This window comes from Molothrus ater, chromosome 3, assembly GCF_012460135.2.
Source record: "Molothrus ater isolate BHLD 08-10-18 breed brown headed cowbird chromosome 3, BPBGC_Mater_1.1, whole genome shotgun sequence".
Classification (NCBI taxonomy): Eukaryota; Metazoa; Chordata; class Aves; order Passeriformes; family Icteridae; genus Molothrus; species Molothrus ater.
In genome coordinates, this window is record NC_050480.2 from 87016561 (window position 1) to 87031171 (window position 14611).

The 14611-nt window shown below is 40.5% G+C and overlaps 1 protein-coding gene across 1 annotated transcript in view; it reads left to right on the forward strand.

Annotated features, from left to right (window-relative positions):
- The first annotated feature begins 217 nt into the window (after positions 1 to 217).
- AGPAT5 (1-acylglycerol-3-phosphate O-acyltransferase 5) overlaps positions 218 to 14611 on the forward strand; it is a 54296-nt gene continuing 39902 nt past the window's right edge. Inside the window, exon 1 of the mRNA XM_036380099.2 lies at positions 218 to 659. Within this exon, the coding sequence (XP_036235992.1) occupies positions 441 to 659 (219 nt within the window). The 5' untranslated portion in view covers positions 218 to 440. The remainder of the gene's footprint in view (positions 660 to 14611) is intronic.

Here is a 14611-nt window from a genome sequence, read left to right on the forward strand (position 1 = left end):
CCGGCCCCCACTACTGCCGGTTCTGGATGGGGAGCGATAGGGATGCGGCCGGGAGGGGTGGGGGGGACGCGGACAGAGCCGGTGCCCCAGGCCGGGGGCTGCTCTCAGGGCCGGTCCCGGGCCCGGCCCGGCGCCAGCTCGGCCCCTCCCGCCCGCCCGGAAGCGCCGGGGCCGGGGCCGCCTTCCTGCGGCGCGGCTCCGCCTCCGCCGGGCAAGATGGTGGCGGCAGCGGCGCTGCGGGAGCCGTGAGCCGGTGTCCTCTCACGCCGCGTTCTCTCCCCGTCCCTCCCGGCCGCGGTCGCCGCCGCCGCTGCTGCTGCTTCGCGGCCGCCTGGCGGGTGTGCCCGGCGCGGCGGGCGATGCGGGCGGCGGGGCTGCGGGGCTGTGTGTGAGCGCGCCGCCCATGTGGGTGTCCCGGTGAGGCCGGGGGCAGCGGGAAGATGCTGCTGTCGCTGGTGCTGCACACCTACTCCATGCGCTACGTGCTGCCCGCCGCCGTCATGATGGGCACGGCGCCCACCTACATGCTGGCCTGGGGCGCCTGGCGCTTGCTCTCCGCCGTGCTGCCCGCCCGCTTCTACCGCGAGGTGGATGACCGGCTGTACACCATCTACCAGAGCATGGTTCTCTTCTTCTTCGAGAACTACACGGGCGTGCAGGTGAGCCGGCTGGGCTGGGCCGGGCAGGGCAGGGGGGCTCCGGCGGTGGTGCCGGCTCCGGACTCGTCCCCCGGGCCGGCCGCCGTGGGGCCCGCGGGCAGGTGCGGCCGTGGCCTGGGCCCGGCACCGCAGAGGATCCGCCTCGTTCCGCAGCCGCCGCTGCTCCTCTGGTGATGCTTTTCACGGAGTGTTGGTGTTGTGTTCGTTTTGCAGGTCGGGAAACGGAAGAGATGCGACACCGGTCGTGCTCTATCAGCACTTGAATGGCAGACGCCTTTGCACACTTTGAACCCCTGTGGCCTGTGCTGCACATCTGTAGCATTAAATTGGCAGCAGATGAGAAAGCTGCCATCAGCTATAATTGTACATAATACACGTACGAGTTTTTAATAAATAGATTACTTAATCTTTTCTTTATTACAGATTTTTAGTTTTTGTGCAGTCTGCCTCATGTCACTCTTTGGCCCTTAAATTTTGGATCAGTCATGGATTGTGATTATTCAGGATCTCGGTTTCAGGTTAATAAGTTGAAATTGGAGGCCTCTCTTGTATGATCAGACGGGTATTTGCATTCAGGTGATAATACCTCACAAAGTGCTCAGTGTTTGAGAGGTTACGTATTTGTCTGTAATTTGGAAAGTAGGCAAGGAGACTTTTAATTGTGCATGTTAAAAATAATAAATGACAGGTGCTTCCTGTGTCTAAACATGACCTTCAAAATATTTTTAATATCCAGAAGGCTGTTTGAGGGTAGAGTCAGCTTTAGGTGCTTGAGAGCAAAGAATAGCAATATATGCTGACAGGTGACAGAGCTCGTACAAATGAGGTCTTCTCATATTCATGGCTGAGGCCTTTTTCCACTCTGTAATGAAGCATTTCTTTCAGAATCAGGCTGGATCTCCCCTAGTTTCCACTCTTGAGTGCAGTTGTAGGCCTTGCTTTCATAATGACTCTTGGGAAACCCACTAAGCCAGCTAAAGATACAAGAGTTGCAGTTTGACATCAGAGTAATAGAACAGATACAAAACTGAGCAAGATCTTCTTTTGGTGGTAGTTTTTGATTCAGCTTGTAATTTATGTAGCTTTGCCTTACCTCTTGTCCAAATAAACTAACTTGTGTTGTGTTTGATATACTAAAAAAAAACCAAAAAGGAAGAAGGAGCAGTAGTTCACAGGTACTTATAGTTTTAGCTGCCTTCTCTTTTATGTAGTGTCTCTAGTGCAGATACTTTAATGTGTATTAACACACTTTGGTCATTAAGTGCTGAAAGTAGTAGTATAGAAGTTTAACTTGATCTATTCTAAGAATGAGAGCCAAAAATTAGTGTATAAATTGTAATGAAAAAGCTACTCAGGCTGCCTACAACTGCTGTGCAGACAGTACCAAACACTTAGAGTTTTTAAAAAGAACTTTTATCCAAAAAATGCCTGTGACATTAAAGAAAGGAAAATGCTAACCAAAATAAACAGCAAGGCGGCCATCATCTGTTGGCCTCTGTTTCATTGCATTGATTAACTTCATACAAACAGAAAAATGGTGATGATCAATTATAAGCCACTAACAGGAGATCAATTAGGAGAATATTGAAATAGAGATGCTTTGTCACAGTAAGCAACAAATAATGATAAGAAACTGTGGAGGAGGAGGCATGTGTCATAGATAAATAAAATAGTAACCATGACTGGAAGGTAAATAAAAGCTTGGAAAATACAATACATGTGTAGAGAGGTAAGAGCTATAGATCCATGTGTCATTTAACTGGAAGATAGTCCCCACTTGTTTAAGGGAGAGAAACAGGGTGTCTTTTTAGACCTACTCTAGTGAACGCTGCACGTGTTTTAACTTGAAACTCACAGTGGAAAGTTAACCATGTGCCTGAGTGTGTGAGATTGGGATGGTAACCTGAGACCTGCTGTGGATGGGCTGTCTTCAGGCATGAAATTAGATGCAGAAGTGTAGCATCATTAAACTTAATTCCAATAAACCAGCAAAAATAGTAGCTTCATAAAGACAGCTGTAGGGTTCCACCAACATTAAGGCACCATAAGAGCCATGGCAGGGAGGAATTCTGCATCTCTTTCAAGTCTATTAATTTACTCAATCGATTGAAGATTGTTGGGATGTTTATTTTTGTGCCTGAATAAATAGGAGACAACCTCATCCATCAGAATACTGGAACTTGTAGTCTCACTCAAGTCGTTAGGATTCTACAGATGCTTAAGTGACTTTTAGCACTATTGCTGCCTTACTGTATTTAAAATGTCTTTAATGTTATGTACTGTTTAGCATTCTTTGGTTTTACACTTAAGGTATTTGTGGTTTTTCAATACAAGAACATGCTGAACCAGTTGTGGATATTTGAAGTGTCTGATCTTAAAATAATTTTCCAAAATTCCCAGTAATGTGAGTGGGTATTAATAAGGTAGAGTTGGTTACAATCATAAACATGGATGACTATATTTTTATTCAAATACTATTGTGATATTTGTTTTCTATTTATTTATTTGTCAAGAGGTGATGTTTCTCTCTATCATTTGCTGTTAATCCATTAAGTATCTAAATCTGTCTCCCCCTAACAGCTGTATGCACAAGTGTATTTTTCTTCTTTTCTTTGTTCTTCTTGACTTGGATGTTCTTAACAAATTCTTTAAAAACAAAAACTGTAGTTCATGCTAGGAAGGCTTTTAATCTTTATAGCAAACTCCTCTGTTTTGAAACGTAACTAAGTAAGGTGATAAGCTGATCTGCATGATAGAAAATCTTGAAATATTAGTCTTTCTCTTTCTCTTAAGTATTTGCCTTGAGATATAAAATAATTCCAGAGCTACAACTGCTGTGAGCTCTGGATATTTTAGGTCCTAGAGAGTGGCTCATGAAGTAACTGTAAAAGTTTTTTACTTGGTAAGTAAAAAAGTATTTAGTTGTAAATACTTTCTCTTTTTAAATTTTTGTCAGACTCTTTTTTTCCATTGAAACAATTTTGTTTTACAAAGCCTGAGAGAACTCAAGCTTCCTTGGCATCAGTTTAGGTTTTCCAATAATATTAGAATTCATTAACGAATTGCCAAAAATAGTCCTTTTTGCTGACTGTCATGCAAGAGTTGGCAGTAGAAGACTGAAGAACCAGTACTGAGAGTACAGAAAGCAACAACAACATCCCAGTGCTGTGAGGTAAACTTGACAAAGCCAGTGTGACTATAAAGTGAAATCCTATAACACTGTGTAAATTTGTCAGTGCAATTACAGTTTAGTGGGCATCCATGAATTCTATTAAGCAGCTGTAAATATATTAAATTAATTAATCTGTGGCCTTGTGACAGTGCTCCTCAATAATCTCTAGGATTATATACTCAGAGTAATGAAATGTGTAGAAGGGGTATTGGAAAGTGGCACAGAGAGAACGTCCCTGCTTTGGCCCTGTGTTACCTCTCGCCTATCCTGCCATAAGAGGCGGCAGGTGCCCTGGTACTGTTTTCTAGGAGGAATATTGTATAAAGTGAAAAAGATTCTATGTAAAGAGAGTCTCAGCAAGCAAAGGATGTTAATTTTTTCAGTGATGGGTTAGAGCAGTCCCTGGTACAAGCAGGTAGAATTCATGCACTTCGGAGGACTTCCATCTGCGGGTGCCAATAGTTGGTTTGGCCCCAGGTTTCTGAATCATCAAGGAGCTGATGAACTGTGGTTTTGTTACTACTTTTCTCTTTACTGTGTCAGGGAAGTCTGGTCTCTTCCATTTCAAACAGGCTATAAACAGTTGAATCTTGCCATAGAATGTGAAAACCAGGATGGCTGCAAATATGTGTGTGATTAGAATGGTTGAAGGGCTGAAAGGACTGGTAATTCAATATGATAAATGCTCTCATCTCTCTCTGACCCTGAGCGTCTTATCCCAGTTGCTGTCAGGGTGATGAAATTAATGCCTATTGTGATTGTGCACATGTTTCAGATCAGATGAGGACTAAATGTTCTTCAACTTTTTTTGTTGTAATTGTGTTTGATATTTTGTACTGAATGCTGGTGAAGAAATAATAAAGAAATCATCACTCAGACTGCTTCCTAAAGGATCATTTTCATCTGAAAGGTTTTGACAATTGAATGAAATCCATAATTGAATTAATGCTCAAGGATTTTGTTCAGCACTTGTATCTGCTGTGTTCTCTACCCCCACTTCCTGATGAATAGAATTTTTTGGAAGTGGTGTTTTTATTAAAGACATTATGAAATTCTGGGTTTTGTTGTCTTTACAGGACTCTGGAAGGGCTGTAAGAATCAGATAATACCTCGGTGTTGTTTACTAGAGCTAAACAATTATTTTTTAAAATACAAGAGATGCTTGTTCAACAGTGTGAAGTGCTTCCTGGATTGATATTGAAGCTTGGACTTGCTGTGTCTCAGTAGGGTTGAAAACTACTTAGGTTTAGAGCAAAGTAAAACTTTGTGGAGCAAATGTACTGCAGAACTCTTGACAATACTTTCCAGTGGAGTAGAACCTGGGATCTTTTTCATACCTTGGCTTCCTAGGAAATGTGTGAGGAGAGCGTGGTGTCTGAGATTTGGATGGATGCTTAGCCTTGGAGCTGTTGACCAATTTGCAATGCAAGTGAGTGTCTGTGCCCATCTCTGTTCCCAGGTCAGCAACCTTCCCAGACAAGATAATCTTTACTTACTTCTTGCTTTTCCTATTGAAGCTGTTCAGCTGTCCAACAGGTAATTCTTGAGGGCCCAAGGTGGAAGTGGGAAGGCAAGAGGCAGTGCAAGTTTGACAGCCAAGTTGCAGCATACAAGGAGGTGCTTTGGTTGCTGTTGGTGGGGTAGTTTGTCATCTCTTAGGAACTTGGTTCTTCCCTCTCTGAGCTGGGGGAAGTATCATCACCAGGCTTCAGCATGGCAGGGTGAAGGTTTGGTTTCTGACTGCTTCCTGTCAGTAGATGTGAGTGATAGGGTTTGGCTTCTCTTTAGATGAGAACCCATTCCCAGGCAAGTGGCATAACCAGAACGTCCAAAGGAAACAGAACTTTTCACCCTTCTTCAGTTGTGTTTGGAAGGAAAGTGCTGGCAGTTGCATTTTGGCATGAGCCTGGGTATATGAGCCTGCTCTTGAGTTTCCTGAGCTCTCCTGCCTGTGCTCAGGAGTGGGAGGATTCTGGAATGGTGTGGGAGCTGAGCAGGAATGTGCAGAGCTGCCATCAAGGCAAACCTCTAAGCTCAGGTTGGAGCTGAGTAGCCTCTGAGGGCTCAAGCTTTCGTGGTTCATGTAGCTTGTGGCAGTAACCCCAGTTAGTACCTGCTTACATTGCTGCTTTGTGAAACTGTTAGTTCTTGTGAGGTGTGTTGAGAGGTTAAAATAATCATGCTTGTAACTTAATTGTGATGGTGGAAATAATGAAGTAAAGGTCTTGGGGAAGTGATAGAAATGTGGGGACTGGTGCAATGCAAAGACTGAAAAGAAACTAGGAGAAGGTAGGGAAGCGTATCATGTTTGTGTGATAAACTTTTGAAAGAAGCCCAGTGAAATTTTTCTGCTGTGATGAAATTTTTCTGGCTCCATTAAGAAGGTTTACCGTGCTTCATTTCATTAGAGATTTCAGTGCACAGCTGTTTCCAGGCATATATGTCTTTTGTAGTACACAGCTAAGTTCTCTGTGTTATTAGAACAGAAATTAAGTGATACCTGCTAAGCCTGAGGGATGCAGCTCTCAAATTGAGATGCATGCCTAATTTTAGACTCTTACGTTCATCTGTGGTATGAGGTAGCAAAAATAGATTAGGTGTGTTAACTTTGTGCTCTTTCTGTTTTAGATATTGCAAACCAAATATTTGCATATATCTTCATTTTTATTCTCTGCCTTTGACTGTAGATCTGAAGGTGAAAGCGGTGTCCTTCAGGACTCTTGTTCAACAATATACCATTGAGAGTTCCAGTCTGTTGCAGATCTGGCTTTGGGGCAATCTGGAAAGAATTTGGGATGGAGAGGTTCTGCATTCAGTGCTTGTCCTGATCATCCTCCACTTACTGCCTGATATATGAAAAATAAAATAAATAAAAACTGAGGTCTAGTTAGCATTTTTAGAAATCAAGTATCAGCTACCTGAACCAAAACTGCTGCTTGGGTTCATAAACTAGTAGCTTTGTGTGGAGATTTGCCTAGCATATGTTTCATAAATGGCAAGTCACAACTGAATCTGAATTTTATATCAGCCTTATCTGTCTCAGTCCACAATTTAAAAAATGCGTGTTTACATTTTTAAGTTAGCTGCATGTACTTATGAAAATATTAGAAAGTATGTGTCAGGTAGGAAAAGCTAAGGAGTCAAAGAGCAAGTTTGAGTGCTCTTACAAATTCTGATTCCAAGTATTTGACCAGTAAGTTTTGCAATCTTATAGTTTGGTTTTAAAAATTTCTATTTAAATATACTTTATTTTTAATATCTTAATATTTTTGGTATGTGGATTTTTCATTAAATTTGTCCTGACTTAGCATAATTTGTTACATTTGAAAATAAAAGTGATATTTATTGATTTTTTTTAGCCAGCATTAGTTTTATACACTATACTCTTTTTGTGTTTAGCTGTGTTCTGGTAGATGCTGGGCTGTGGAGTTTTACAGTGCTCTTCCATGCCCTTTTCTTCTGCTTACATAATATGTCCAGATACTTTATGTAAGGATGATTGTTAATTTAGATGTTTTTTCTCCTGGTACTCTACCATCAGACACTGTTCTTGCTAACAGAAGATTCTGTTCATAGTTAAACATTTGTGTGCACTTATTTCAAACTTTTTGCCATAGGCTTGCAGGTGGAGTATTCTTTTTTTCAGTCTTAGTTGTGTTAGATAAAGTAGGCTCAGATGTCAGGGATTTTGACATTACAGTTATGAGGAAGCATATCTTCTCAGGGGAAAAACACTCTTTAATCTCTCTTCTATCAGTTTGAATCCTATGAAGGGATTTGTATAAAATGCCAGGGAAATTATTTTCTTTTGTTCATTTCTTTTCTGTCATATACTACTTGTCATCTTCTCTGTTACAACTACATCTTCTGTGGGAGTAGGAAATAGCATTTGTGCTAGTTTGATTTTTTAAATGTAAAATAAACTATGCATTATTTGGTCAAATTTTGTTTTTTAGTTCGTGACTAGATATTAAAATAATATTAGTTTGGACTGCTTTGAACCTGTTTTGTGGTAGTTGAAATAATTTTACCTGGTGAATTTATGGCTTGACTCAAAGAGTTACTTTGTTCCATTTCATAGGGCTGCATGGGAGTCTGGGGGTACACATGTTTTTTTGAGTAAGCAAACAGTACATAGTTCCGAGCAAGCTGCAGGTGAACTGGCTCCTTCACATGCTGTGGTGGTGAGCAGATAGATGAGAGTGATTTTAATGTGGGGATTTTTGAGGCTGGTCAGTTTACTGGGCTCAATTCTGGAGGCAGAATTGTTGCAGGTATCTCCCTACTCATTCTTATGCTGTGCAGTGATTCCTTTGCCTTACTGTGAAAGTTCAGAGTGCCTAAATTCTAAATACCTACTGAGGATGTGTGGAGAAGCTTTCAGAAATCCTATTCCACAATCACAAGCAGAGACCAGAGAGGTTTCATAATCATCCTCATTCGTTCAACTCACCGAGTGCTTCCCAGCAGCTTTCGGTCTCTACTTGCTACAAACACTTGTAACAATATTACAAGTAGAGGTGCAAACAACTCCTCCGTGGAATCCAATGCATTTAAAAGCCAAGTTCCTGTTACAAAGAGCTATGGCTGGAGGAAATACTGCAAACTGCCACAAGGTTTCCTGCTCTTGTGTGGTGGGCAAAGGGTATTTCCCGAGTGAGCTTAAATGGATGTTACATATTTTCCACTACAGAAGTGTAATAAAGTAAACAATGGCTACATTTGCTGTGGGTCACTTTTGCCCTTCTTTTAAGGAAATTACTGAAATGTACATGAAGAAGTCTCCAGAGATGCAAAAGGCTTATAAAGGAGACTTTCTCTTATTGAAACAGGTGCAATACTTACTGCCACTCTTGTAGTAGAAGACATGTTCAGGTTTTATATAATACCAAAATGCCAAGTGTTCAGAAAAATACTCCTGTTGAAATTTCGTCATATAAATAATTGCCTTTCAAATATGTCTGAAGTATAGGCAGTTATTATTTTTAAATTTCATTACTGCTGATTTATGATGAAAGTTAGGTACTCTAATTTTGATTTTTCCCAGGTGGTCACTGATTGTAATGGTGGATTTGTGCCATTGAACTGTACTGTAACCAAAAGCAAGTAACTTGGAGAAAGATCTGTAAATTATTTGGGCACTGAAAATAGGATTTTTTTCAGACTTTGGATATCAGAATCTTAAAATCCTGGCAAATCTTGGGGGTTATCCTGTTATCAAGACTGGAACATTTAAGATATACAGATGCTTTTTAAAAATTTTGTTAAGGATTCATCAGAGAACTAAGGAGTACAGGGGACAATTATCTTTATTTCAGCTCATAATCTGTAAAGCCTTTACAGTCAGCATCAGAACAAAGTGACTTTTATACATGTATCTAGTACATGGAATGAAGTATAACCAACCACTCATGAAAGTTTGTCAATTTAAACCATAAGGCTAAAAGCTAGTAGGAAAATAAGAATGTACAGGCTTCAAATTTAACATCTGATGGTATGATTTAGTCCTAATTAGTCTAAATAATTTGCTACTATAATTTTTTTACAAAAAGGAAATTAAATGACAGTAAGTGTATTTTCTAAAGATCTATGCTCTCTTGTTGAATCAAGTCACAAATGTATTTTTTAAAATTGAATTACATTACATATAGGAATCTTTTCAACATTCTCCACAGTTTAATCTCTTAGCAAGGTATTTTTCCCACTGAACCCCAGCAAAATACATAGCTGCAGAATGCTTGAATGAACTCTGCTTCAATAAAATGGATTGCTTTGTGATTTTATGGCTTGCTGCTGAGCTTGCTAGAGCTGTCTGAGCAGCAGACTTCAGACTTGTGCAATTCTGTGTTGAGTAGATGGCCCCTAAAGAGGTGATGACATGTAGCAATAGTATGATTGTTACCTTAAAGCTATGTGTCCTAAAGGTATTTTAGAAAATTTATAAATTTTTTTTTCAGATCTAGAGAAAATGCAACTAATAAGATCAAAGTCCTTCCTCTTCTATTCATATTCCTTATGCTGTAGGGAAGTGAAATCTGTATCTGTTAAATGCGAATAAAAGTGCTTCTTTGTTTTCTATGAAGAAATATAAACATTTAAAATTCATATAGTAAGACAGCTGAAAACCTGAGAAATGCGTCAGCCCCAAGTACAGATTCCCTATCTGTATCCTGTCTTGAGCCTGCTTCTAGTCAAACAGGGTAAATAGATTCTCTGGTCTGAGGTGCTTTCTCTGGGAGCTCAAAGGACTTGAGACATGAGGCAGGTTTTTGATGCCCGCAGCAGGGCTGCAGAGGTCAGCTTGCACCGGGTGAGTGCTAGTTGTTTTGGTGGTTTGTCATGCAAGCTCCACCCTTTCACCAGAAAACTGTATCCAGAGTTTGTAACAAACAGATGAGAAATACGATTTAGGATACTATTTATTTTAGTAGACATGTTGTATAGTGCCCAGCTAACAGAGATGCTCTTTACCTGAAGAGCACACAGTCCCCATTATTAATCGTGAAGAAATAGTGAGGTGGAGAGAGGTGCATTTTGTGAGGATAGTACAGCTGAGTAGGAAGTCTGTGTGATCCTTTTTAAGTGTTGATGTCTTGACTTGTTCTCCAGAAGAGGGAAGGAATGCTCTTCCCCTGTTATCCTGCTTTTATCTCTCTCCCCAGTTTCTATTGCCTGTGCTTGAAGCTGATGTTTTTCCTGAACACAGTGCTCTGCTTTCACAAAGTACTCCAGTGAACGTAAGTTTTGTTGAAGTGACAGCAAAGATGGGAACATCATTCTTTAATTCCCATCTGGTATCTTTGAATAGAGAAGGGAGGAGGGTTAAGAAGTCTGAGGAACCAAGACTGAGTGTGCTGATGGACTGATAGACACCAGATGAGTTGGCCCAAGTTTTTACCAGCAATAACCAGTTGTATTGCCTTAATGCTGCTGAAGCAGAAGTCACACTATCAGAAGATCTGCTTGCAGATCAGCTTTTAACTGCTCCCATTATGAGCCACATCCAATTACAATATTAAGTTAATCTCTTTGCTAGGACTTTGATGTGATCACCAGTTGACCTGCAAGCAGATCTTCTGATAGTATGATTACTTTTACCTACAGTTATTTTTTCCATGGCAGTGTTTACTGAGCTGATAGGGCTAGGATGTGATTAAATGATCTATTTAAGTTTCTTTGGTATGTAAAGATTTCATAAGCAAGAAATAAAATTCTTAACTCTAAATTAGGAGTGTCCACTTTGTTTCAGTGAAAACATGTGCATATTATGGGTTATTCAGGTGTGGCTGCCATGCAGAACTCTTCCCTATTGCTACGTGAGCTACCACAATTAGTACAGCCATAGTTAAGTATGTTGCACTGGAAAAAGCAGTCTGGTAGGGAAGCTGAAACTGGTGTCACCAGAAGATCACCCAGGAGCTCCCATTTGCATGCCTAGATCAGCCTATCACTGAATTAGTACATTCTCCCAGCAGAACTACTTGTCATTTCCTGCTAATTCATCAAAGCTTCACCTGGACAGGACACCCTGAGGTGTGTCTTGTGGCTGCTGAGCCTGTGAACAGCTTGGTGTGTGGCATCCATGGAAGCTGGGTACCTGCCTTCCCACAGAAGGGATCTAATAGCATCCAGTTTCCTGTATTTGAGACCTCACTGTATTGAGTTTGACAGTGCTGCTGTGTAAACAGATGTGAAAGGCCCACATTAACATTAATTGTATTACCCATTATTGCAAACTGGACTGTTAAACAACCAAAACCTGGCTAAAAGCACACATTTCAGTGTTGTGTACACAAGTAATGTTTGCAGTGTTAGACTGTACATCTGCATTTTAAACATTTTGCCTCAAGTCTCTGCTTACTTTGGCTTGCTGTGTTGCTCTCCCTATTGACTTGTTTTCTTTGCTTGACTTCATTGTGCCTTTTTTTTGACAGCAGATTCTATTCTAAATGAACAGGTTCCTCACTTGCTTCATTGTGGCTGACAGGGCACTTTTCAGTTCATTAAGCTGATCGGTAGAATATATGTATACTGTAGTGTCTGGACAGCCATGCATGAAATATGTGAAACACTATACTAAAATTCAAATTGCCTCCCAAGCATGTCCTGCCTGTCCTGTGCTGCTTCCCCGGCACTGGCTGCAGGGGGCAAGACCAGCCCTGCCGATGCTCTGTGCATCCTGGGAGCAGCGCTGCTCCTCTGAGGAGGGCTGGGAGTCCTTAAGCCACTCTGATGTCTTCAGGTTACATCCAAAGGGGCTTGAATACAGGTGGGCAATGTGGACTCCTGTTTCTGCCCTGCTGTCCCAGGTGAGTCACTCAAGTGCTGCCTTAGAGCACAGGGCTGGAGGCACCAAGGTATGGGTTTGATCCCCATATGGGCTATTCACTTAAGAGGTGGACTCAAGGATCCTTGTGGGTCCCTTCCAACTCAGAATATCCTGTGATTTTGTAATTCACTGTGGCCCCCAAACATCTGTGCCAGAAAAATGAGAAAGAGTTAGAGGCTGCACAGCCTCTACAGCTAGGAATTCTGCAAAGTTAGCTAAGAGAAACAGTAGGGAGTCCAAGGTTTTCTGGAGGCCATGAAGAAGAGTACTGTATTGTTTCCTTCTGCAGCTATAATATACATTAGGTGCTCTGGTTTACCTAAACACATCAGATGGCCAGAAATTCAAGTCTTGTCCTGAGTAGGTTATTCTGCTTATACGCAGGCAGATTAATTCCTCAGACACCATCTCAAAGGGAAAAGGGCATTCTGTAGAATTCAAAGCTCTTAACTGTTACACTTCTGTTGTGTATGGTGAATATTTTCAGAATCCTGATAAAGCAAAAATGCTTTGGTCTCAGAGGGAGAGCTGCGTGGGTGCCCACAGAGTAGGTGTCTCCTGGGACTGCCGGCTGGAAGCTGCCATTCTTAGCTACTTGTAGTAACAGTTGTAAGTTTGTATCTCAGTTCTTTAACTGAGAGTGTCTAAGGTGAATTGCTGTTTGCTGGCCTTTGATGAACTGTGTAAGCCTTCCCTGGAGATCTGTGAGATGGGCGGTGCTGAGGTGGATGATGCTGCAGATAAAGCTGGTGCATCCTCTTAGACTGAGCCATCTGAGCAAGCAACACAGAGCTTTCAGATTTTCTCATTCTTACATTTGCTTTGAAATTAAGCATCCAGTTTTTGTGTGTTTAATGAGAACTAATATAAATAAGACTTTTTTTTTCTTTGTTAGTTCTGTACAACAGTTTGGCTGTGTGTTTTATCATGAGTTAAAGATTTTGGTCCATTACACGTAAACACATCTAACCCTTAGGGTAAGCCATAATGTTGTGTATAGAAGTTGTTTACAGGAACAGTGAGTGGGTGTTCCTCTGAGGTTAAAAAGTGAACTAGATCCAATCTTACTGAAATAAAAAATTACACAGATTAACTGTTATATTTGGCGGACACCGGCATATGTATTTTTTTATGGGAATGATCCTTTATATTTGTTTTTACACATGTGATAGTCCAAAGTGAGTGCTTTAAATTGTGGGTCTGATTGCACTGAGATTTTGACTTGGTACATTAGAGTGGAAATATTTACAAGTTGAAGTTATAAATTGTGTATTTCAAACCCTGTTTCTTGTGTGGGGCAGCTCTTGGGGTCAAGGGCAAGTTTTGTTTTCCTCTTGTTCTTAGTTTTTCTCTACATTTTAGAAAAGCTCAAATAACATTCAAGACCTTCTGGTTTAATGATTTGTTGTATTGGGCCTTCTCTCTTACTCTAAAATTCTCTTTGCCAGAAACTGCATAGTGGAGTCTTAACTTGAAATTAAAGAAAACAGAATTTATGGACATTGTGCATTACAGTGCTAGGAAAGCATACACTTGTAAAATGAAGTTTTAACTCTATAAGTAAGAGTAGGAAGATTTATTTCAGAGGAATTTGTGCACCTGAACTGTAAGGTCAACCCTTAGACAGCTACCTTGCTCTAAACTGTGAGTGGTACCTAGTGTCAGCAGTAAGGTTATAAATTCTGGTACTTCAATGAGAGGACTACTCCTATAGCAGAATCTTGTTCAAATTTCTCAGATACTGTTCAGAATATACTTGTCCACTGACTTGTTACAGATATTGTTCAGTTAGAATTTATTTGGCATGCCTTTTCTTTTTCATTTTTGGAAAAAAATAATTCAAGTTATATCCTCTTTTACTCTATGTTGAATTATCTCTTGTTCACATATTAACTGAATATCTCAGTTCACCAATATCTGGTTTTGGCCTTCAAAACAAAACTTGATCAACAGTATAGCACTTAGCTTTTTTGGTAAATGGAATAATTTCAAAGTAGCATGTATGTCTGATACAGCCAACTTCTAGAGACAAGGAGTATGTCCATTGGCAGAACAATGGTGAAAGCCTACCTAGAATGTACTGGTTAGAAAAACTATGCTTCATTAAGTAATGAAAATGTTTATTAAAGGTAATTGAATAGCTGAATTGTTTCTTCAGTTCAGAATTTAAATTATTTTCAAATATAAAATGAGAAATTAATTAATTGAATGAACCCATTTTAAAAGGGTGACCAAGATTCTAGCATCAGAATCTTGTTTTGTAGTCATGCTCTCAGAAGATTATTTCACTTGAAGACCAGTGCCTTTCAGGGGTGAGACACTACAAGGTTGAAGTGTGTCTTTAATGTAGCAGAGGAAAAACATATTAAAAAAACTGCTATTTGGAAGCCATAGACTAATTTGAAGGCACCCCTTAACCTCATGGTTTTTTTGTTCACACTTGATGGTTAA